The sequence below is a fragment of the Genypterus blacodes genome, unplaced genomic scaffold, assembly GCF_046128005.1.
Source record: "Genypterus blacodes isolate CSIRO-AG114 ecotype Tasmania unplaced genomic scaffold, CSIRO-AGI_Gbla_v1 ptg000029l_1, whole genome shotgun sequence".
NCBI lineage: Eukaryota > Metazoa > Chordata > Actinopteri > Ophidiiformes > Ophidiidae > Genypterus > Genypterus blacodes.
The window spans coordinates 1,185,603-1,209,145 of record NW_027466842.1 but is presented as its reverse complement, the minus strand read 5'-3'; the positions used below and the strand labels follow the sequence as shown (position 1 = coordinate 1,209,145).

The following is a 23,543-nucleotide window of genomic DNA, read 5'->3' as shown; positions in this document are numbered from 1 at the left end:
AAAAGGAATTCAGAGGGAAAAGGATCAAATCTGCTCTTGCCAAAGCAGCTACAGAGATCCTGCTGGACCCTGTTGTGACTCTGGGGGGGCCGTGTGAGTGAAAGTGCCCCCACGCTGCTTTGCACAAGAGATGAAGAAGGGGCCAACAAATGTGAAATAAAGATCATTTTTTTAACTTAAAAGAAAATGTATGACACTATTGCAGTTATACAAATTTTTATTATTATTTAAAGGTATTTTAGGGCAATTTAAAGGGATTAGGCCTCATGGCTATTTTTTAAAATAAATTTCAATCATGTATTTATATATTGTGGGATATGTGAGGGTTATGTTCTATTTCAAACGGTATCAATGTGGCAGCTTTAAACAGAAGTATCAGACCTTCCATCTAGCGGTGGAGTGAGGAGCGGCGGTGCTGCAAAGAGGAGGGGTCACTCTGTGCAAAAGATGCTGAATGTCCTTTTTTTTCATACTGTACATGAGATGATATAAGATGGGATGTGAGTACTTTGACCCTGCTGCTCACAGACGCGAGTGTTTACATCAAAAGCATTCAATCGGATGTTACTTAGATGCAAAATAAAGGTATTTATGTGAGAACAGATGGATAAATTAAGTCAGCGCTGTCGCCTTGATCTTTCTTTCTGCTTCAAAGTGAATAGAACACACACACGCACACACACGCACACATGTACACACGCACACACTAGGCACACCCATGAATATTTTGATGCTGCTGTTGTGTTGAGTTGCAGTTGCAGTGCACACAGAAAAAAAACCAAACCTGTCTCTATAGCAACAGATGGCTGAATGGGGCTGGGGGCGCTGTGACAGTTGTTAAACACCGGAATAATCTAACCTATTGTAACCTGTTTCAGTGCTTACAGCCATTTTTTATTCAATAATGACCCTGTCAGAGTTGAGGCAGATAAATGAAGACAAAAGAATTCAGACAGATAAACAAAAACAAACCAAACATTCCTTTCGTAGTTTTCTTCCATTTTACGTTTTCCGCCGCTGTTTGTTTGTTTGTTTGTTTGTCCACAGTCATCAAGTCTTTGCATAGTTGCGGAGTTCTGAGCGCAATGAGTATTTTTGGACGCGTAAGACCGCATGGGGGACGAGGGGGACGGACACAGACAGGGGAGGGGGGGACGAGGACAAACAGAGCGGGCAGATGGGAAGGTGAGGCCTGAACCTGGGGAGAAGCACAGATGGAGGATGAGTCATGTGACTTGTGTGTGGAGTGGCAGGCAGGAAACTTGGAAAAGAGCCCAGGGATGAGACGGTGGACAGATAAAAGAGACACACAAGGAATGTCTTATCTGTCATATTACCTACAGAGACTTAACGCCCCCCAAAATAACACACAACAGTACTGGAGATTCCAAAAACAATGGCACCCATCGTTCGAATCAAAATGCAATCTGGTCCACTTCCACACTCAAGAACACGCTTTGACTGAATGTGGGAAGATTTATATAACTCTGTCTTTGTCGTATACGATGGCCTGATTAGTGTCACGTTAATTCCGGCTTCAGTCGGAGAACATTTTGACCCCATTCCAGTCAGTGTAGCCATATAATCAAGCCTAACATCGTTCTATTCATTCATAATTTCCACTTTGATACTTTGGGGGCCTGACTGACGGTTAAATGTGTTGTATGGCACTATTCCAAGTCATTTACTCCGCACTTACTGAAAGCAAAGCTCGTGACATTTATTCAATATTGTAACAGCCGCATCTCCTCCCTCTGATAGTCTTTCACCCGTCTGAATACAATATCAGCTGCACCACTGGGGCTTTTATTTTGAAAACGTAGAAATCCAACGCAATAGCAAATTGTAAAGTCTTCAAACTACTTCAAATACCAACTGGGTGATCTTAATATAATTCCTCTGATGAGTTGAGTTGTATCTTAACCTAACCATATAATAAATTGTCTCTTAAATGATCTGAATACATCCTTTGTCTCTGGCATTGAATGTGCTGAAGGCCTTTATTGGCAAAGATGAGGTTTTAACCAGCCTGCAGTCCTTTTTTTTTTTTTGGCCATTGCAACTGAATTCTCAATCAAAACGTCTTCAGGTATCAAGTTATACAAAAGAAACTCTATTCTTATACTTCTTCAAGGACAGTCCTTGTCTTGGCTCACGCGCTCATGCAATAAGATCTACATAAGGATGCAGGATGCAGTTCTCTTTGTGGTCTAGTACCTCTGTGGTGCGTCTAAAAACAGTGTTCTATCCTTGCTAAAAAGGCAAGCAGAGCTCTGACGCAGTCCAACAAAATGTTTGCACCGGGCCAAAGCGGACCTCGTATAGCAGCACGAGGCCCTTGACCCCCCTCCAGTTCTCTGTAGACTTTCAATTCTGACACCTCGCCGTCGTGTCAGATCCAAGATGAAGCATCCACTCTGGCATATAGTTCACTTCCATCTTTCACTGATAATGAGCCGCCGGCATTTTCAGCAGAGAGGAAACCGACACATGTCTCTTCTCTCTTGTCTTCATTCCGCGAGGACTTCTTCTCCTTTTTACTCCGAAAGCAGGTGATCGAAACTTTTGTCTTATTTTGGCGGTATGACGACTAACGGTGCTCCTCTCCGCGGCCTCCACATCAGCACTTGGGCGTCGTTGGCGTTGGGCCTCCCCAGAGCGTTGGGAGGGATGGGCTCCTGGTAGTTGAGGATGTGAGGCTGCTCCTGGTAGGGACGTCCCACCAAGGACGCCCGTGAGCCCAGAGGCATGTCTGGGTCCACGGCGATGTCCACCCGCATCCGCCACCGCACCGTCTGCAACACAATACGCTCCTGGAGGAGGAGGAGGAAACACACTCTGTTAATGCCAGACTGCTCCCAGTGGGTATGAGCCATGAAGCTTTATTCAAGTCTCTGTTTATCATGCATAATGTCCTCCACTATGGCATTTACTGACAAATCTGAATATATAACAGCACCCTCGGGCTTCTAACTATAACAGTTATTGGAGAAGCTGTTTGAGTCAGACAAGCAGCAGAAGGAGACACATGTAGTTAATGTGCATCTTAATAAATAGTGAATTATTCAGTCTCTATAAAAGAACTGGCAGCAGCTATTAGGAGCTTTTTTAGCAACACTGAAAGAGAAACAGTCCAGTTTCCTATCACAGGAATATCCACTTGGTTACAGGCAGTACCAAAATAAAACAGTTAATATTGCATCCCCGCATGTTTCTGCCAGACTGTAGAGATGAGGTGATATCACAGGGATTATATTTAAGGGAAATGAAGTACTTTGTAACTTCACACCGGGGGGGGGAAATTGTAGGAGATGCTGCTTCAGTCAGAGTCACACAATGAGAGAATGTTTATGGCCAGCAAAGTGTCAACAAATCTGTTTAATCGGTGCACAATCCTGTAGAATATGGTTTCTCTATCAGTCGACGTACCTTAGTGACAGAGTTCATGGCCACCAGCCAGGTGATGAAACTCTGATCCCTGGTGATGTGGGTCAGCATGGGTGTGTTGCTGTTGCTGATGGGAACCGCCCAGGTGACACTGGGATAGAAGTTGTCGTTCATACTGACAGTCAGACGAGACGGCTTGGATATGGGTCCGGTCAGCGTCACCGTCTCAGTGGTGTTCCCGTACCAGGGGTAGCTGACACCGTCGGAGTCGCTGATGGCCTTGACTCGCCCCTCGCGCAACTCTGGTAACTCCCAGCTGGACCTGCAGCAGGGCACAGAGGAGAGAGAGCAGTGAGAAGCTAGGAAGGAGGAAGGTATCATGTAAAGGTTGTGGGCTGGGATACTCTGTGTGTGTGTGTGTGTGTGAGGATAATAAGGGAGGATGATGGATCCCCTGACACACTTACATGCCAATATCACCGTAGGTATTGTAGAACTCCATCTGAGTACAGGCTTGTATCCATCCCACCACCCATGTCTCGTTACGGGGCACTGGTGGCATCACAACTCCTGCAGAGGCCCTAAAGTAGGGCGTCTTGTATCGGAGCACAATGGGTGAGTTCTCTTCAATGATAGTGGGACACTGGTCAATAGAGGCTGACACTTCATACACCACAATGTTCTCCCGTCTGATGCGGGGCTTGCATGCGATGCTCTGAAGACAGCCCATAGTGCAGGGAAGTAGCAGAATGAGCAAAACCAGAAAGGAAGGGAGCAAATGATACCTTGTGAGTATGCACATCAGTCCCCTCCGGGTTCCACCCCTGCCAGAAGAGCAGATCAAGCTTTTAATTGCCCATCATCGCTGATTGGTTGAGAAGTTAAAAAAAAAGGAGACAAAACGATGAGAAGTAGCACAATCATTCATCATACATGAAAGCATCCATCATCATGTTTTGGTGGGAGACGGGATGATATGAGGGTGAGATCGCAGTGGGTAGTGTTGGGGGAAGGTATCACAGATCTCCGCAGCCTCCTTGCCCCGGTCTGCCTGCTGCTGACTGCCGCACTGCCCTTGGCGCTCGTCCCCAGAAACTGCAATCCGGCCTCTCCTGGGCGGCTGCTGCTGCTGCTGCTGCTTCTCCGCCGCCGCTGCCGCCGCCGCCGCCGCCGCCGCCACCACCGCCGCCGCAGCAGCGCGTCCGGCTTCTCCTCTGTTCCGTATCGAGTCCTCGCGTCCACCTGCACGTCGGCGCCCCTTGATCCTGCTGCTCTGCTCTCGGCTCCGCGCTGTCATGTCAAGCGGCGACAGGGCAGCCAGGTGCGTCAGAGGGGCGGGGGGGTGGTGGTGGTGGTGGTGCTGATGGTGGTGGTAGGGGTGGGAGGGAGGGGGGAAAAAAGGATGCTGGATGCCTTTGTTTGCCTGGCTCTTGCGTGTGCGTAGCCCTATATTTGCGCGGCGCCCTCAAAAGCGTAAAATACAAATCGAGCTCTCGTCACCACAGCCTCTCATCACTGTGACCTACATAAACACACACTCTGGATCGAACGCGGGGGAAGGCGGCTTGAAACGCGGCGGCGCTCACAGGACGTTATGTTCATGATTTCCTCGCTGTGCCATTCTTGGGGATGCATGAATGGTGCATCATGAATGGAGGCAGCGGGGCGGCATCAGCGTGCACAAAGCAGTGACTCGACCCAGGACACCGTACGTCTCTCTCGGTTACTCTTCCTCCGAGCGGCGGTTCCTCCTCCGGCTGGAGCGCATCCCGGACCGGAGAGCATCTTCTCCAGCCGCGGGGGTCGATGTTCGGTTTGGAGGTGCTGATGCTGAGAGGCGGGGGGAGGGGGAGGGGCGTCACCCGAACGCTGCATTAAAAAAACAAAACAACGGGAGAGAGTGGGCGTGGTTAGATGCATGCGTCACACCGGTCTGAAATCCTATTGGCTGATGAGTTCGACAACGGAAGTGGTGTCGTCTCCGTTGAGCTCGTCGGCCGCCTACCCTTACTGACACGCACACACACACTGGTCATCTTTTCTTTTTATACCTATCTTCACCGCCCGCGTCCGAAGCCGGTTCTGTTGGTTTATGATTTGTCGCCTCTTCGGTAGCGTGTCTCAGAAGGTCCCGAGTGTGTTGTACTGGAGTTCGCTGATGAAGCCGCAGGTTGTGTTTGTGCTGGGCGGGCCTGGCGCCGGCAAAGGGACCCAGTGCTCCAAAATCGTAGAGGTACGTGGAGAAAGATCAATTAAAAAGCAGAATATGGTGGTAACCTGGCGGAAACATTGTGTCAAAGCTTTGTATGTATAATAAGACATTTTAATCACCGTTTTTGTGCGATTTAAATATGAAAATAGAGTGTCCTCTAAACGGAACCCTTATTAGCCACTTAGCTTGCTAGCCGGGCCGAGTAGATGAATGGGGCACAGAAAGCGAAACGTCCCGAGTCCCGAGCAGGGAAAAACACACATTCAGGCTATAAACACGCTCATAAAAGACAAATAAACGAGCCACAATGAAACTAACTAAGTAGTAACTGGTATTATTACTGTTAATTCGTATACGCACCGCCCAGTTAACAAGAATAAGGAGAGATGCAGTGATTTGTGAATACATTGTAAATTTTGAATGCTACATCTTTGTGGTTTCTGAGTGAAGATACTGTTTGTAAGAATGGAACCACAAGCCAAAGCCCATCAGTGCACTTATACAATCATGAACATGGGAACTATTAGTTGCTGTATTATTAATGAAGTAAGTGGTTACCTGCATGTTTTAGTCCATTCTAGTGAATACTTACAAGAAAGCAGGGAAGGTTGAGTCTTGAAGCTTGAAGACGTTTCACCTGACTGAGGGTTTAACCTTTATAGAATCTGTATAAGGGTCATTAAAACACCTGATTAATCATTATTAGAGTCGTTTGATACTCCTGATTTATCTTGTAGATACCTATATGACTGAGAACCTTTACACACACACATCCAGGTAATTCACTTCATAAAGGCAGTTTGGGGCCTTTTATTATGGATGGAACGAAGTTTGTAGAAAGCAAATCTGCAGCTGTGTGCGGTTACGAGCCAAAGTAAATAGATTCAAATAATACACTCCTCCCAACGAAGCACAGCACACACACACACACACACACAGAGTGTCCACCAGCAATATCCTGTTGACATTTGCGTCACGTTGGACCTTTATAACTGACGTGGGTTGCGTAATATCCGTGTTTTTCGGAGTGAACTTGCCTCTTCGCCGAGCAAACACTGACATAGACTCCACATAACGTAACCCTGTGTTCATAGGAGTTGCCGGGTGTCGACTGGCTTTGCCTAAGGTGAGGTGGTTTAGCCTGAATGGCAGCAACGCACAGACGCTCCTTTCATTCAGGACAGACTGGCCTTTGACCGAGCCTACAGGCCAGAGTCCACCGTCCACTCTGCACTCACTTTCACTGCTCATAAAGATCTTTGAGTCCATCTCTGTCATCTCCTCCTCTCAGCGGTTAGACCCTCCATACAAATTCATTCCTTCTCCCTCTCCTGTTTCGCCCTCTCAGAACTTCAACTACACTCATTTGTCAGCCGGGGACCTGCTGAGGGCGGAGCGAGCTCGGGAGGGGTCCGAGTTCGGGCAGCTCATCGCCAACTACATCAAGGAGGGGAAGATCGTTCCCGTGGAGATCACCATCAACTTAATCCGAAAGGTACGGGATGTAACGAGCGGCAAGTAGAGACCGTAACTGGGATTGTTTGATGATAAAGGGGAGAATCCAGACCACAGGACGTTCTGATGCTGCCAAGCCTCAACCAAATTGAATTGAAATCTCTTGTCAGGCTCATTTTTTTAGGCCAAATTCTCCCAACATATGAGCTAATGTTCCACTTTTTGGACCACTTTCCTGTTCCTCCAGGCCATGGAGGAGACCATGCAGAGAGACGAGAAAAAGTTCCGCTTCCTCATAGACGGTTTCCCGCGCAACGAGGACAACCTGCAGGGGTGGAGAGACGTGATGGAGGAGAGGGCCGACGTCAAATTTGTGCTTTTCTTCGACTGCGGCAATAAGGTAGGAGACGGGAAGAGAAGGGAACGTCAGAGCCTCTAGGTTTCTGTTCTACACACGATGGCGAGATGAGGTGACGGATCTGTGCCTTTGGTGTCCCGCAGGTGTGTATCGACAGGTGTCTGGAGAGAGGGAAGAGCAGCGGACGCACGGATGACAACAGGGAAAGCTTGGAGAAAAGGTACAGTGCCGCCATTCCACCCAAAACGCTAGAATTCCAGGTTCTGCTTGATGTTTGACTATAGATCTCTGGCACTGACTTCACTGGATCGCTATATTTATATATCAGTATTTATATTTCTTACTCCGTCTCACCCATTTAACTTGTGTGTGTGTGTGCTGTGGCCTAATTCTCGGTCCCAGCTGTGCCCGGTTGACCCACTAAGTATATTTCCATGTGTTTTGCAGAATCCAAACCTACCTGCAGTCCACCCGACCGATCATAGATCTGTACCAAACACACGGCAAGGTTCGCACCGTAGACGCCGCTCGCTGCGTGGACGAGGTGAGTAAACGCCACCACACACGCGAGTTCAAAAGAGCGTTCATACCGCCCAGGCGCTCCAGAGCCGCAGGCTGGGACGGCTCCTCACCGATCCTGTTGCCTTAAATAGAGGAGCATGATGTCGCTGCTCAAATGCAATCTGTTCACGTCTTTGTTTTAAGAGTAGTGGATCAATAATAACAGAGCTCTAACTGCTATATCCTAATGCCAAAATGGCCAGTTGGCTTCTACTCGCTCACACACACACACACACACACACACACACACACACACACACACAGAAGGCGCTCCCTCATTATTAACAACTATTCATTGTCCAACTCATTTTAATTTTGCCAGTGTAAATTACAAAAACAAACAAATTACAACAATTATAATCATTATTGTTCCTGCTGAAGGTTCTGTGTGAAGGTTCTGTCCCATATGAAGCCTAATCCTTGGTTCTGGGTGGCTGTAGGCCGTCTCACACCCCTGCCTTAACGTGTCCATATCCAAATAAGAAGGTCACATATTAACACGAGGTGTAAACGCTTTGCCGTCGTGGCAGCACTTGTGATCTGATCTCTGTGACGGCGTAGAAGCGATTAGTTATCTAATGAATAAATGATGATGGTCGGCGGCACAATGAGGAAGAGCCTTTACCGAGCCTTAGTGAGGCTTTAGTGAGTGAACACGGCGGCTCGCTCCTCTCCCTGACGTGGCTCCCCTCTAGCAGTGAAAGATACTGTAGATTCCTTTTGTTTGTGTGTGTGTATAGTCTGACTCCACACGCGTGTGGCTTCTCTTTCAGGTGTTTGCTGACGTGAAAACCATCCTAGACAAAGAAGGCTGAGCTCCCCGGCTGCCAGCAACATTCACATTTTAGTTCTGTTATTTTCTTTTTTTTTTAAATCAAGTACAGTCTATATGAAGTTTATATGTCCATTCATATAACTTTTTACTTTTGGTTCCTTTTTGCATTCTCTTTTGTAAATGCGGCACTGTTTTTTGCGGGTGTGTGTATATGAATGTGTGTGTGTGTGTGAGTAATAATGTATTGGTGTGAATGGATAGTAGAGGCGACTTGCAGCAGTTTGTGAGCAGCTCACCTGCACTCGGACGTCTCGTCATAGTTTAAGGCCTTCACAAAGGAACATGAAGTAATTGTTAGCTTAGGGAGAAACTCGTGTTTATCAAGCAAAGGAGCAAATCTGTAGAAATCAAGGACAACAAAAAGTGGTATTTATCAGCGTATCTTATTTGGAAGCAGACATAATGCTTCTCACAGACCAAATAATTATTTTCATCCGAGAGATTGAGATTCAAGGTTTCACAGATCGGCCATCAGCGTCCGTCTGCTGTCAGAATAAGCAGAAGAAAGCGACTGTATGAACTCTTCATCACCGGGGTTGTCGGTAACATCGATCCTGTGATAAGCGGCTCATTCCTCTCTGTATTGCAAACGTTCTTCACCCTTTGCTTCACCATAACTACTGTACCACATCCGTAGCGACTAATGAAGAAAAATGAAAAATCTACATGTACTGTCTCTGCCTGACCATGAGGGAATAAAACAAAAAATCAAAGTTAGACACAGACTGGCTTTTGTCTTACTGCACTGTTAAGCCTGTGAGTGGTTTCCCTGCATTTTCACCACACTTAAAATGTAGGATCTGAACCTATTAGCAATACCACATTGATTGACAGGTCCTCTAATGTAGCGGCTGAAAGTAAGCAATAACTAGATTAATATTTTGAAAATGATGACTCATATTGGAACAGTGTAAACCTGAGATACACTGATTCACATTCATCAGTTTGATTAAAAATCTGCATGGCATCAATAATTTCAATATTATAGAAAAAATATCCAAAAAACAAACGAAGCAAATATGTCTTGTGTTTCTCTCAAGTCATTGCAACACAATAGTCATCAGAGATACGCTAATATAAAGTGTTCAACCTTTTTAGTTAATTTATAACGGGTATTTAAAGATATTTGATGTAAAGTTACAATTTTGAAATCTTTTTTTAGGGTGCTTTACAAATACTAATCTCCAATATAAACAAAAACTGTATAAAATTACGTTAGACTTGAAAATGACAAGGTTTGTCCCGGTTGTACCTGCATGTACCTGATTTACGACGCATGGGGGCGCTGTTAATACACACTAGAGGCGGGTACTTTTTTGTACTGTGCGATTTGTAATTTGCATTCAAATATATGTCCGTTTGCCGCCTAAACTGAATTTAAATATCGTTTTTTGTGTTTTGCATGACAGGATGACAGATGTTGGCTTGTGGAAACCCTGAAATTCTGCCAAAACTACAGATTTGTCTGAGTAGAAACACAATTGTATCTCCTTATCAAGTCATAGTGATTAACTTGTTTCCGGTATTACTAAGACATTTCTGTCAGTATCTGGAAACGAGACTGAATAAGACACAACATGCACTAAAATCAAGAAGTTGAAGTGATTATATAGTCTATAGATAATTTGGCATAAAAAAGCCATAATGCCATCTGAGGCCTCATTTATTGTTTACATGTTAAGCATACATTACTATAGATTCCAGTGTCAAAATAAGGAGAACACATGTTTACAATTTTACATTTTATTCATATATACAGTATACTGTATATATCCTCTGACCTTACAAAGACATTTGCTTGTTACTAATATTCCTGAGCAGTTTTAGCTTGGGGCTGCATTTTTTCACCTACACACAACCAACAATAAGCTTACAAACAACAAGTACCTGACACATACTGCACATACACAATAGAGCGTTCTATGAAATGGGGATGTACAGTACTATGCATCACATAAACAACTGTCAATCCTGTGATGCATGAATACTTTGTAAAAGAGGCCACTGAAAACATTCTGTCAATATAAAGGCACTGATACACTGCAAATGTAAGGCACTATAATACACTGCAAATGTACAAGTACACTATAATACATTACTTAGGTATGGTAAAAACACATTATAATGATCCCGCAGCATCATTACAGCACCAAAATGTAATAGTATTGTAGCAAAGGAAATGTGTACTATAAATAAGGATCTAGCCAGATGCTGGAATATAACCAAGATTTCCAAAAGTATCCTGAATTCGAAATGTTTGAAAAAGTCTGAAAATGGGTTACAGCATTGTGAGCATGTGCAAAATACCCCCAGAACCTTAGAAATAAAAAAAGAAAATATGTAAATCTCAAGCACTTAAAAACTGTAAATATTACAATATGTATTACAAGTAATGAAATCACAAAATGAAGCTTGACCGACTCTTTACTGAGAGTCAGTGAAGCCATTGCATGTTAAGACAAAGACATTTAACATTACGTAAATATATTTATATATACACTCTGCCAGCAGATGGCCATTTGAAAATATATATTATATTAAAAATAAATGCAGAAATTTGTTATCGTACCATTGGGGCAAATTCATATCAATCCATCGTCAGTATCTAAGACAATCGTAACAGTGTCTCTCAATCTGAATGACAGAAGAGGACTGTCCCTCACTGGCATTCGCTTAAGTCATCGCAACGCACAGAATCTGCTCAAATTCACATTCAAAATGTACAATTTTGTTAGACATTCACATAAAAGCAGAAAGGTATACAATCTCCAAAACACTAAAGATCTTACACAGAACAATATACAGAGTTTTACAAATGCACAAAAGGACAAATGTGCGATATATATTATTTTCTGTTTGTAATGAGGGAAAACAAAATAAAAATCGACCACTTGACAGATGTAAAAAGGTGGGAAACAGAAAGTGACAGGCTCAGCAGGGGTTTGCCAGGCCTGCGATGAGGCTGGTTGGACTTCTGCGGTACTGAGCCTTGGTGTTGGTGACGGTGCCGTGCTTCTGTCGCAGGTGGAGCCTCAGCTGACTCTTGTGTCTGAAGTGGAGGTCACATTTTTCACACTGAAAGGAGGGAAAAACACGTTGGTCAGAATCAGTTTTAAAACACACAGTCATCAACACGCCCAGCCCTCCTCCACACTCATAGCCCTGTCAGGATCAGCGCTCCTGTCAGGCCCCCGCTGAGGTTGTGATTATTGGATTAAACAGAGGGAGGAACTGCTGTCTTTATAAACAGCACACATTTTTTGATGGTGAGTAAGACGCTTACATGATATGGCTTCTCTCCGGTGTGAATGCGCATGTGGCTCTTGAGTGTTTGAAGGTGGCGGAAGTGCGTCCCGCAGATTTCACAGGGGTACGGCTTCTCCCCTGTGTGGATTAAGACGTGGGCGCGAAGGTGAGCCACCTAAGAGGGGGGAAGACAAACAAAATTAAGAAAACAAATCTTTTGCGTAAGTCTGGAACTTCTGATCAACTTCAAAAAGCGATTTCTCACCTGGACGAAGCGGGAGCCGCACGTGTCGCACTTGTACGGCTTCTCTCCCGAGTGGATGCGCGTGTGAGTCTTGAGGTTGGCAGGTCGGTTGAACTGAGCACCGCAGATGTTGCAGTGATATGGCTTTGCTCCTGGAAGATCAAGATCAGCAGATTGAGCAAAACAAGAAGTCGCACCTATACATCCAAACCTGCCAGTGGAGATGAAGTTAATTTTACCAGTGTGAACGGTCTTGTGGCTGGCCAAGTTGCCTTTGTAGCGGAAGGCGGCCTGGCAGCAGTCACACTTGTATGGCTTGTCACTGTGGGCCTGGATCATGTGGTCTTTCAGGGAATCTTCTGTGAATTTGCAGTTACACTCGCTGCAGAAGTAGGAGTCGTTTTCTGTGCCGGGAGGAAAGATTGAAGTTGTTTTCAGTACATTTAGTGGTTTTGTTTAAACACCGCCCGGCTAAAATAACCCCAGTGAAATCATTTGCAGTAAAGTTAAATATTAGCCGACATGATAACGCAATGTGGGAGAACATTTACCACAGCGAGAGGTGGAGTAGTCCAAGTAGGATTTGGTAGTGTCCTCTCTGCTGTAGGAGCCGGGAGAGAGCGAGGCCTCCTCCACGTGCTGAGGGCTGTTGCAGGAGGAGCCGCAGGAGGAACAGCGGCAGCTACAAACAGGAACAACAACAACAACAACACACAGTTAATGCACAGTTCTGCTCCTTGTTAGAAGACGGTACGATTGCTGTTAGTGTGCGTCTTCACCTGATGCTGCTGCAGCTGCTTCTGCTGTGAAGCATCTCAGACATGTGCATACTTTCACTTTGATCGCAGGCTCCCTTGTCCATCTGTCCCTCACTCTGTCCATCCACGTCACTGGTCCTACAGGGGCTGGACATAGGGGGCGCGGCTCTGGCTTCAGACCCGCCCCCCTGAGACTCCTTTTCACTCTCATCAGGAGTCTGGTTCATGACGATGAACTTGTACTTCTTCCAGTTGCGAGCCTTGGCTTCCTTGGGGCAACTAGAGGAGTGCTTGAGGCTTAGTGTTGCGTTTCTGCTGCTGCCGGATTCAATGGGCGAGTTGGGCTGGCAGACAGATCGGAGCGGACTTTGAGGGCTGCAAATGACACCTTTACTTAGGCCAGGAGGAATACTTAGGCAGCTGGCTTGTAGGTGTTGAATGTTGTCCTCCTCCATGGGAGCAGCAGGTGCCTCAAGGCTCTTGTGGGCCCCTGTTTGGCAGGTGGAGGTAAGCTGCGGTGGGAGGATAGTGGTGGGGAAACTCGAGTGAGATGGCATGGTGTGGTGGATGACGGTTGTGGAGTCACTGTGAGCCAAAGTGGTGCCGGATACCTGAGAGCACCTTTTCTGGGACAAAGCCCCTGCTGTGGGGAGAGCACTGATCTTTTGGCCATCGTCCAGCTTCCCACCAGGGACGTTGAGGTGTCCGTATACGTGATAGGAGCCAGAGGTGTTGATACCTTTGAAAACACTGGGGATGTACCCGCTGCAGTCCTGGTGAGGGGATGTGGTTGATGTGTAGTGGTGTCGCACGTCTGGGTCTTTGTCACTGATGGTCCTTGAAACAGGATTATCTTCAATCAAACGCAATGAGTTGTTCTGTACCTCTTCAATCTGCATACTTAGAGACTGGTGCCTGGAGAAAAACAATCAACAAAATGAGTCATGGCCCCCTTAACCATCACCCTTGACAACAGTGCTTCATGTTTACGGTTCCTTTACCTGGATTTGATGAACCTGTTGCAGGTATCTGCTACATGTTCCATCTGGAGGTAGAGAGCTGTGTTCATGGTAGCCAGGGCCAGACAGTCTTTAAGGTTCAAACAGGAGGTGTACATAAAGTCCAGCAGAATGGAAAAAACCATAGGGTCCACTTTGGGGTCTAAGCTAACAGTTCTGAGATTTGCATTCTCAGGGTCCATGAAAATGGAGTAAAAAAAGCCACTGTAGGAGAGAAGAGAGAAGGAGAGTGTCAGACATCTGTACAGGTTACAGGCATGGATGATTTCAAACTATCGATTCGGGAGAAGTGAAACATTAAATGGAAAACAATTCTGATTCAGTCATTTCGATCAAACCAACTCTTCACAGATATAGGGGGGGGAGTTGTCAGGGGTTTTGGTTCACTCAACCTTAAAGTATAACAAGACTCACATGTCAGATCTCATGTGTTGATGGGTGCATACCTGCAGGCCACCAAGATGGTCTTGTGAGCTCGGAAACACTGGCTGTCCACCTGAATGGTGACATCTGTGAGGATGTCCCTGCTGCGGAGGCTGTTGAAGTTGAGCAAGATGTCTCCTGCGTGACGCGTGAACTGTATGCAGCCCTCTGCAGTTGTGGCCATGCTCTCAAAATCTGAGCAAAGGCACAAATATTTGTTTGTTTATCCATGTCTCAAAAAGATTCTGCATAACTTAATTAAAGTGAACACCTGTGGCATTCATACATCTGGTTAGTAGGTGAGCACATTATGACCTGAAAAGACTGTAAAGCAAAAGCAAACTATTGTCCATGAGAAAAAACAATGAGTTTCAGGAAAACTTTCTGTATTTAGATATGTTATAATATATTTAGGACATTTCAACTTCATTAAACCAAGTATGGAAATAAATATATATTTTAAGAGAATTTTACATTAAAAGGAGCACCAGCAGGCCGATGAAATCACAAACAAATACCTAAATTCCAGGTTCGAGCAGGTTACATGACACATGACGCCTTCAGGGCTAATAAACAAAACGTAGCTTTGAACTGAGCCAAGTGTCTTGACTATGTTTCACCAGAGGGGGGCGACATTGAACAAAAAACAGTCAGAGGCGCGTCCACTCCAGCCTTTCATACCCATTTTACACATCACCAGCCTCGGTGAGCAGTTATCGCATACTACCACCGCGATTACATGAATTATTACTGGAACTTTACACCGATTACAACGTCTGTCGGTCAAATCTTCAACTATTATAACTCTTAAAGCGGCAACAACTCTTCGCCAAGCATGATTCCTTTTACACAACAGACGCAAACACGCCAATTGCAAATAAAAACGTCGTGTTTGTATTATCTGTGCGTTCCGAGTGTGTTTGACAGACTAAACAGGCAGCGAGCGTGTGTGTGAACGTGTTTGTCATACAGCACATTCCGTCCTGCCTGCACAGATTAGGTTGCCAGCAGCACAGACAGGTTTCCTGTTCCACGATATAAGCAGAACTCATCTCATTTAACCCCGCTAAAGTTTACTTCCCCTCTAAAGCACCTCTCTCCGATTGATTTACCCAGCCGATGTTTTATCCCAAAGAGTCGTTTTCGAGCAAGCAGACATTTCATGCTGCGTAAAGTTTAGGCTACATGCCACCGAACAGGCCGACACAAGTCTGCTCAAGTTCAGAGACAGCATATGAGGACAGTGCGGGGCTGTTACATGGCCGTGTAACGTTTAAGTGTCTTATAGCGTAACACTCGGCTTTGCGACGAGAGCGATTAGTGGCGTGGAATGATTGTTACGGACGGGCGAGGAAAGATCGTTCAGCCCGACCAGACCAACTAGTTCTGTTGTGCCGCTTTGCGCAGGTAGACTCCAAACTCAGTGGAGCTCGTAAATATCACGAGGAGCTAAACAAACAGGCGCAGACACTGAGCTACACACAAGCCCGCAGTCTGGCCAAGGTTCACACGGACACACTTGTTTTTCAGTCTCCTACAAGCAGTTCTACAAGCAATTCCGCCTAAAAAACCCTGGATCAATCGCTTAAACTAGCCACATTTCCGCCTCAAAACCAGCGCAACTATCATCAAAATCACTTTCATACAATTGCCTATCGCCCATAAAGAGGAAAAACAACACATCACTAATATCAACATATTATTAATAATGTAATAAATATGATAAGTAAAGCATCCAGCCGGAGCAACAACATGCACATCTGCAACTTCTGGAGACCTGTGGACTTAATGCGAAGAAATAGGAAGGAAGGAAAAAAAAGTCACCTTGCAAAAGTTTCCTCGAAACTCTGTCCATCTCTACTTCTCAGAATCCACTTCTGAGAATCACACAGGCTCAATTCTCGGAATTTCAACAGCGGACCGTACCATTTACTAGCAGGCGGGGGTGTCGCTAGCTGTAAATTCCCTTCATGCCAAGCGTGTTCTCTAACAGAACTATCGACGGTATTCGTTGTCCAACACAATCTATTCTTAAACCGTGTTTGTTTTTAATATGGAGTAAGTAAGAGATTTGGCTATCGATTTTTTACTGACGTTTAAAAATCTCTACAAGTGGATGGATCCAAGTGCAAGGTCAGCTGACTGAGTTATATATACACTGGAGAATATGACCGCATGTTCTGTGGTAAAGCAGGCAGGGAACAGAGGATGAAACACACGTGTTATCTTTGGGTAGTTGTCAAGAAAAGCGTTGATGCAAAGCTTTTGTGTGTTTTATTTTGTTAAGTTCTGTGCTCGTTTGCGCCGTATTTCATTCTTGCACGCGCGTTTTCTGGTTGTTTCTACGGAGCCCCCTAAAGGTCATGGTGGGAATTTATTTTCTGCAATAGCTTTTCTATACACTCGCATTGAATCGTCGCGTTTTAGGGATAGACACTTTGTCTTATGACAGGTGTAACATTACTGATGTCTCCGGTGTTACTTGTAGATGTGCCAGGATGCCATCCTGCTGAACCGGCCTGCTCAGTATTAGGACCCTGGCACCTAAATGGAACAGTCAGTATCAATGTTATTGATTACAAATGGGCTTCCCTGCTGTGACAATTCCAGATGTCTGGGTCTAATTAGCATTCCCTTGCATGTTTGCTTCTTTTCAGATGTTTCTCCGTTTTATTTGAATGCACAACACCACCATCTGGAGTATTCTATTAAAGCTCAACTTGGCCAGAAGTAATGTCTATTATTGCTTATTGAGGGATAATATGTGACTCTAAAGCTTAATTCTAATTGGACAAAAACAACATTCAGTCAATTAGCTTCTTAATACCTCAATACTGTTTACATAATGATGCCTGGGGTCTGCTGCTGTGGTTGAGCTAATTTGAGGATAATTTTTTGTAGAATAAATTCATCTAAAATTGATATACTGTGTGATATTATTTATTTCTGTGTGAAGTAGTTATATAATAGGTGGGATAATGATAACATGTTGTCATCAGGTGATTAGGACATTGAGGTATTATTATCTTGCAAGTGCTTGTGTTTGATGACGGGACATGACTGAATATTCAGGGTTCAACTGTAATGCTTCAGCATTATTCCAGACTTTTCAGGATTATTCCCTACACTTTTCCAAGAAACCCACACCGTTCCCACAACCAGTTCAGTTGTATTTCCTGGAACTGTTCTCATCTTTCAGGCTTATTACCCTTCAATTCTGATTGTCTGTCGTTTGCTGGACATCTCCAAAAGTTTGTAATGGATTTCAGTGAAATGAAGTTGTGTAGGTTGGACATGATCCAGGGAAGAATCCGTGGAATAGAGCTACTGTGGTGTTGTAATAACCACTTGGCCTACTTTTTGTTTGGGATCATTGTGTAATCAACAACCAAACCAAACCTAAAATGTCATTATTGAGAGATAGAGTCATAGTTGGAGGACTCCTTGGCCTTGGCGGAGGTATGCACACATGCTCATGCACACATGCACATGCTTTCTAGTTTCTTTATTCCCCCTTAGGCACTCACAATAAATGATTCCCAGTTGACAGGTTATTCCCTCTGTTCAGTTATTCTCTCTGGCTCTACGTATAGTCCTCAGCATTATTCCCCACATTTCAGAGTTTCCGCATACTTTATGTGTTATTCCAGATAGTTCATGTTTATTCCTTTCTGCTGGAGTAATCCCAACTATTTATTGACATATTTATGTTTCCCCTGGCTTTATTTTTCTGAAATTTGCCAACTTTTAAGGGGGACTTCTGTATGCTCTGGACTTATCAGGGTTAGGATCCTCTCTGCCACGTGAAGTTGTTCTGTCACGCAAACTTGATTACACAGGGGTTGCATCTGATCTGGCTGTTAAGAATCGGTTACATCTTATATAACCGCAACGAAGAGGCCCTATTTTTCTTCTGTATGGTGCTTCACTTGTTTCTAGTCTGGCTCTGTTAACACTTCCACTTCTCACCATCTCAGTGTTGTAATCTCTCCGGCCTGTTCGGGCCTGTGTGTAACTTGGCTCCCCTAAAAAGTATGTTCATAAACATCTGCAAATATGTTCGACAGGGTTTTAAAACACTTCTGTTTTCTTTAACACTGCATTTAAATGCTCCCTATTTAAAAATAACTTCATGTCACCTATACGTGGCCTTAATGATTGGCACCTGGTTTGTAAAGAAAGCAGCCTTTTATCATCTCCAAAAACAAGCCAGCCAACTCCAATTGTTTTAAATTATATTTCTGTTCTGGTTGGTTGATTTTGAATAAAATTACTGTACCATTCCATTGACATCATCACTCATCATTTACTCCAACAGTGAGGCTCTTAGTGTGTGAGGATAGTATATAGGCTGATCATACTGTATCCAGTTCATATGGGACAGTTTGGCATTGTGACTTTAACAGCTACACACAACTACTAATTGTGGTTTTATGGAAGATAATTTGTCCTGTGACAAAAATTGATTTTGACGTAATGACCTCATTTGCATGCATCCAACTGTGTTATCACATTATCAAGCATACATTCCAACATCGTGTGATATGTTAACTTACAAGATGCATTAACCGGGTGAGGATAAATGGATAATAATGATAATAAGATTGCATTAATATTCTAGGCGAATCAGCCTTCAAAACACTGCAGAATAAGCAAAAAAAAAACAGAAAGGAAATTCAGCAGTAGCACTTTATTTCTGATATATGAAGAAAGACTGAATGTTTTCCCGTCCTATCATCCGTCCAGCTCAACAAGTCTAAATGACAGATGTTCAGGTGGTTCTCTCATCTAAGAGATCGATTCGTTGTTCATGTAATATCATTCCCTGATTATCTTTAGTTAGCCAAGCTTCAGTGAGTGTTCGTCTTCATATCAAGATTTGTGTTCAGCTGTAACTGAAAATAGTTTGGACAGTCACTTATGCCATAGATTAGATATGTGACATCCTCCTTCATGTTTCATTCTATCTCATTCATCTGAAAGTGGTTGAATAGATTTGATCAGTCAGTCGGTTCCTCACTTATATTGCAGCATCTTAAATGTCACAGTAGCGGTTTGGTGCAGTGCATCAGCAGATAAGCTAAAGCAGATGTGAAACACAGACACCACTGTGGTGTGTGTGTATTTGTGTGTCTTTTACTCCAGCCTACTTGCAGAAATATGCTGCTTGAAGCTAACATCACATTATGTACCATTAATCTCTTAAACCTGTGATTTTCTGCTTAAATTTCACCTTTAAGTTCTAACACAGGGTCACACAAGTATTATGTATCTTCTGGTTTCATTCCTCATTGAAACTATAAGCACCCTGGATTTATGCCTGGATCGTTGCATACAATGGAAATATTCCAGATGTCTTGTGTATCACTTTGTACACATTTCTCTTAAGTTCAGTTGGGTTCAGTGAAGATCCACCCATCAGCTTATATAATTTAAAAGGGTTAAATAAGGTCTGTTTTCTTAAAATGGATAAAAACATCCAGCTTTGGGAGACGAGTTGATAATGATAAACGTGAAAGCATCTAATTCGTTCATATTTTTGCGGCGATGTTTGTCTGGAACATTTCCTTTTCTGAGGTCTGTCTGCAAAATGTGTCATAACAACAGGAGTCCCTGTGATTTCACACGTAAACCATGAAACCAGGCTGCCGTACCTCCACTGCTCCGTTGTTTAAAGAGGCTGTGCTATGTGTTAACAAGCAGTACTCCCCTCCCCTTCATATGAACTTGCCTGACCCGGGCTTAGACGCAGACGGATATCAACGTGCCGATCCCAAAACATGACCCAGGCACATGGTTGCCTGACAGGGATCAAAGGTCATGTCTGTAAAATATGACTGTTAAAAAACACTGGGTCAGTCTTCACAGAGAGCTTTAGGAGGGCAAAGTTCAGCTCAGCTCAGCTCGGGTAGCGGCATGGACTTGAAGTTGGAGAATACCCCCAAGATCTCTTATTGTTGTTTTCCACACTACAGACTCATGAACAGTACTTTTAGAATAGGTGTTTGGTTACAATCTGTATGCATAGAAATGAAGAAAATACACCAAAATGCCATGTGTCTTTAATTAGCTCAGAGTTCAGCTCAGCCCATATAGTGCTGAATTGGATGTGAGCTATACACAGTGACCTTTGAGCTGCTTTCATGCTCTCTGGGTCTTACTAAGTATTTTTAACCTGGAGGTGGTATGGAGGCTTTGTGTAATAATTTCTGAACGGCATTTGACCCTGTAACACACAGGATGCTGTGGTGTCAGACTCAGTTCTCTCTTTTTTTATTTTTCATCATTAACATTGCTGTTCTGGTTCAGTTGTTGAAGTAACATGGGGAACAGTGTCTTTGTGTTTTAGATCCCCTTTAATTTGTATTTCCTACGATTATCATTATACTATTACGATACTAAACTCCTACTACCACTACTACTACTGCTAATATTAATAACAATAATTACAACTCATTCCTGCTTTATTTCTGAGTCTATCTTGGCATAAATGTTACTTTTTAATTAACTTTTGAGAATATTGACATCCATCTTCAAGAGCATCATATGCACCATATGATGCAACGTTGGGAAAAATATAATGGTCATACAGGCAATATCCTCCCCCATATTTAATAGCATAGGTCCCAACTGTCATTTCACCTAATGAAAAAAACAGTTGGGACCTTATAAATGTATTTCATACCGTATCAGTTTTCTATTGTCAGCCTGTTTGAGGCGCATTGCCAGACAGTAGCTGTTGAAGTCACAAGGCCAAACTGGCACATATGAACTCATACAGTATAAGCAGTCATGCTGACTTCAGCCTATACACTAGTTGTATATATCATAGTTGTTGCCAATCAGCATGCATGTCTGTCAGCATTCTAATGCAGATCCAGTAGCAAATATACAAGTTGATTGTTCAGATGATTGTGAGGGTTTACTCTCTCTAGTTTTCGATTCAGTTTAATTAGCTTGCTTCTCTTCTAGATTGATTTTTAATCGAAACAATCATAGGTATAATTCATGATGTGTTTTCAGAACCACCACCCTGCCACCCAACCAAATGGGATTCCAAATATTTGAATCTTGCATGTAAGTGTAATAAAGAAGGATGAGCTGCGGTCTTGTTTCAGGTTATTTCAGGACAGAGGCTCATGTCCACAGAGTCTGACATACACTATAATCACACTCTAAAGGGGAACATGTGAAGACTTCCTTTAATGCAGTCTCTGGCATTAATACTTTTGGGTTTTGTTGAAAAAAGCGAGAAAAGCATCTTCATACTACAATTGTGTGTGTGTGTGTGTGTGTGTGTTTCCGTGCGTGTGTTTGTGTGCACGCACGTGTGTGTGTGTGTTAGTTTTTGTGACATATGATATTGTGATTTGTGGCGCCTCTCCTGAGAGAGGTTCAGGATAAAGAAAACAAGGTTGATCTTTGCACCAGGGCCAGAAGGGGGCTCATACAAGGTCTACAAAGACTCCCATTGGTCTAGTGGCTCTGGAAGATCTTGAAGACCATCTGGAGTAGAAGGAAGGTGGCCGAGCTGTGGAGATATGCAAAGGCTTCAGGCAACTAGCCAGGAGCTGGGCTGGGCCATGGCAGCGTGGCAGGATGGTGGATGGATGTTGGTTGACCCAGTAAACGACCTGCTGGCACGGGGAGCCCTCTAACATGGAGACAGCACAGCAGCCAGGAGAACTGGAAAACACTACTGGAAAAAAACACTCAGGGTGCGGGGGCCCAGCATGCCGGAGGGTAGGTTAGGGGGAGCACGGGAGAGAGCATGCACACCAAATAATATAAGACACTGGGACAGTCCAGAAGGAGGGAATCGTAAGAGAAGGAGAGTGTTGCTGCTGTGCCCCATCCTCTGACTCAATACCTCTACCATTGATCAACAAAAGCTAAACTAAATCAATTACCTGAACTAATCAATTATCTGTTAAATCTCATCATTGAGAGACAGAGTCATAATTGGTAGACTACTCAGCCTTGGAAGGAGTATGCCCTCCCTACATGCCTTGTCGCTACAAATTACATTTAAGGCCTTCTACATCATTTCTCTCTCTCTGCGTCAAACGGTCTAAACCAAATAAAGTTACAAGTTTGGTGCCAGTGATCAGACTCATGTGACTGGAGTCCCAACTGCTGGGTACCTGCCTATGTTGCATGTAAATGATACCTTTGGGTCTAGAAGCTATAGCTCAGTCTGTCAGTTCATTCTCATAAGAATATATTGTTATGTAAAATAAAGAGTTGACTTTGGTGGTATAATGGTTCAGTTCATTCACATCCATCTCAAACTGAGGAGGGTTAAGACAACAGCAACTCTTCCATGGGGAGGGAAGTATAACAAGTGAGATTTATGTACATATGGTGACATGAAAGCTCAACGGACTTATAGTACTTATACCAGCTGAAGGAATAACATATACAGTAGGTGTTGGTTTGTGTGTGTGAGTTAACAGCGACAGAGGCAGAGAGATGTGTGAAGTCCTCTGTTACAGTTTGTGAAAAATTCTCTCAGCTTTCCCTGTTTTATCTTTATTTAGACGACAACAGAGAGGCGCTCCTTCAAACTGTGTACACTGTGTTTACCAAACAAAGCCAACAAATTACATCTCCACTTCTAACTGACACAACAGACACAGCATGTTTATGTGTAAGCTAAGACGTGGATCGCTTTCTAAACAAGAGGAGACATTTGTTAAGACGTTTGTTTGAGTGAATGTGAGCAAAACAAAACGAATTCATCGTCATAAATCGTTGCATGTATTTCCTCACCTGGCGGACTCTCATACTCCAATTTGGCAACATTTGGCTATCGAATCGAATCCTGTACATTCCTATTGGTTTAACAATCTGTGCATCATAACATATGGAGAATGATAAGGCACTGGCTTTATTTGGGCTTTAGTTTTATTAAATTGCAATTGCAAATGACATCAATGGGCAAATGGGACAGAGTAGTGTTCTATAAGGGGGCAAGCGGTTCGTCTGAAAGAACAGATAACGAGATAATGCTTATTAACTTATCCGCCCACAAACTAACATTCA

The 23,543-nt window shown here is 43.9% G+C and overlaps 3 protein-coding genes across 5 annotated transcripts; 1 reads left to right on the top strand and 2 right to left on the bottom strand.

Moving 5' to 3' along the window:
* Nucleotides 1-355: 355 nt before the first annotated feature.
* fam78ba (family with sequence similarity 78 member Ba) lies at nt 356-4,513 on the bottom strand. The gene is made up of 3 exons (XM_076144441.1): nt 3,855-4,513; nt 3,430-3,709; nt 356-2,813 (listed from the first exon to the last, which is right to left on the bottom strand). The coding sequence occupies exons 1-3, from the start codon at nt 4,187-4,189 to the stop codon at nt 2,571-2,573; spliced, it is 858 nt and encodes a 285-aa protein (XP_076000556.1). The 5' UTR covers nt 4,190-4,513; the 3' UTR covers nt 356-2,570.
* Nucleotides 4,514-5,356: 843 nt separating this feature from the next.
* On the top strand, nt 5,357-9,525 carry cmpk (cytidylate kinase). Its single transcript, XM_076145025.1, has 6 exons — nt 5,357-5,620; nt 6,948-7,094; nt 7,302-7,454; nt 7,556-7,632; nt 7,860-7,956; nt 8,747-9,525. Exons 1-6 carry the CDS (start codon nt 5,480-5,482, stop codon nt 8,786-8,788), a joined length of 657 nt encoding a protein of 218 aa, XP_076001140.1. The 5' UTR covers nt 5,357-5,479; the 3' UTR covers nt 8,789-9,525.
* Nucleotides 9,526-10,542: 1,017 nt separating this feature from the next.
* Nucleotides 10,543-16,409, bottom strand: bcl6ab (BCL6A transcription repressor b). Of its 3 annotated transcripts, none has more exons than XM_076144850.1 (9): nt 16,323-16,409; nt 14,522-14,693; nt 14,058-14,279; nt 13,078-13,971; nt 12,850-12,980; nt 12,538-12,702; nt 12,320-12,450; nt 12,092-12,229; nt 10,543-11,883 (listed from the first exon to the last, which is right to left on the bottom strand). In XM_076144850.1, exons 1-9 carry the CDS (start codon nt 16,351-16,353, stop codon nt 11,740-11,742), a joined length of 2,028 nt encoding a protein of 675 aa, XP_076000965.1. In that variant the 5' UTR covers nt 16,354-16,409; the 3' UTR covers nt 10,543-11,739. The 3 variants fall into 3 exon arrangements, with proteins under 3 accessions (XP_076000965.1, XP_076000966.1, XP_076000967.1); XM_076144851.1 differs by lacking the exon at nt 16,323-16,409 and adding an exon at nt 15,017-16,303; XM_076144852.1 differs by lacking the exon at nt 16,323-16,409 and having other exon boundaries at nt 14,490-14,642.
* Between the last annotated feature and the right edge of the window lie 7,134 nt (nt 16,410-23,543).

Excerpts from the sequence above, each read along its gene's own strand:
- cmpk (XM_076145025.1), top strand. The coding sequence starts at position 5,480 with ATGATTTGTCGCCTCTTCGGTAGCGTGTCTCAGAAGGTCCCGAGTGTG. Across the intron at positions 7,633-7,859 it reads AGGGAAAGCTTGGAGAAAAG|AATCCAAACCTACCTGCAGT; the intron begins GTACAGTGCCGC and ends TGTGTTTTGCAG. Across the intron at positions 7,957-8,746 it reads CCGCTCGCTGCGTGGACGAG|GTGTTTGCTGACGTGAAAAC; the intron begins GTGAGTAAACGC and ends CTTCTCTTTCAG.
- fam78ba (XM_076144441.1), bottom strand. The coding sequence starts at position 4,189 with ATGTGCATACTCACAAGGTATCATTTGCTCCCTTCCTTTCTGGTTTTG. Across the intron at positions 3,710-3,854 it reads ACCTACGGTGATATTGGCAT|GTCCAGCTGGGAGTTACCAG; the intron begins GTAAGTGTGTCA and ends GCCCTGCTGCAG. Across the intron at positions 2,814-3,429 it reads CCATGAACTCTGTCACTAAG|GAGCGTATTGTGTTGCAGAC; the intron begins GTACGTCGACTG and ends CTCCTCCTCCAG.
- bcl6ab (XM_076144850.1), bottom strand. The coding sequence starts at position 16,353 with ATGGACAGAGTTTCGAGGAAACTTTTGCAAG. Across the intron at positions 14,694-16,322 it reads TTCGAGGAAACTTTTGCAAG|ATTTTGAGAGCATGGCCACA; the intron begins GTGACTTTTTTT and ends GCCTTTGCTCAG. Across the intron at positions 12,703-12,849 it reads CTACTCCACCTCTCGCTGTG|AAAACGACTCCTACTTCTGC; the intron begins GTAAATGTTCTC and ends CTCCCGGCACAG.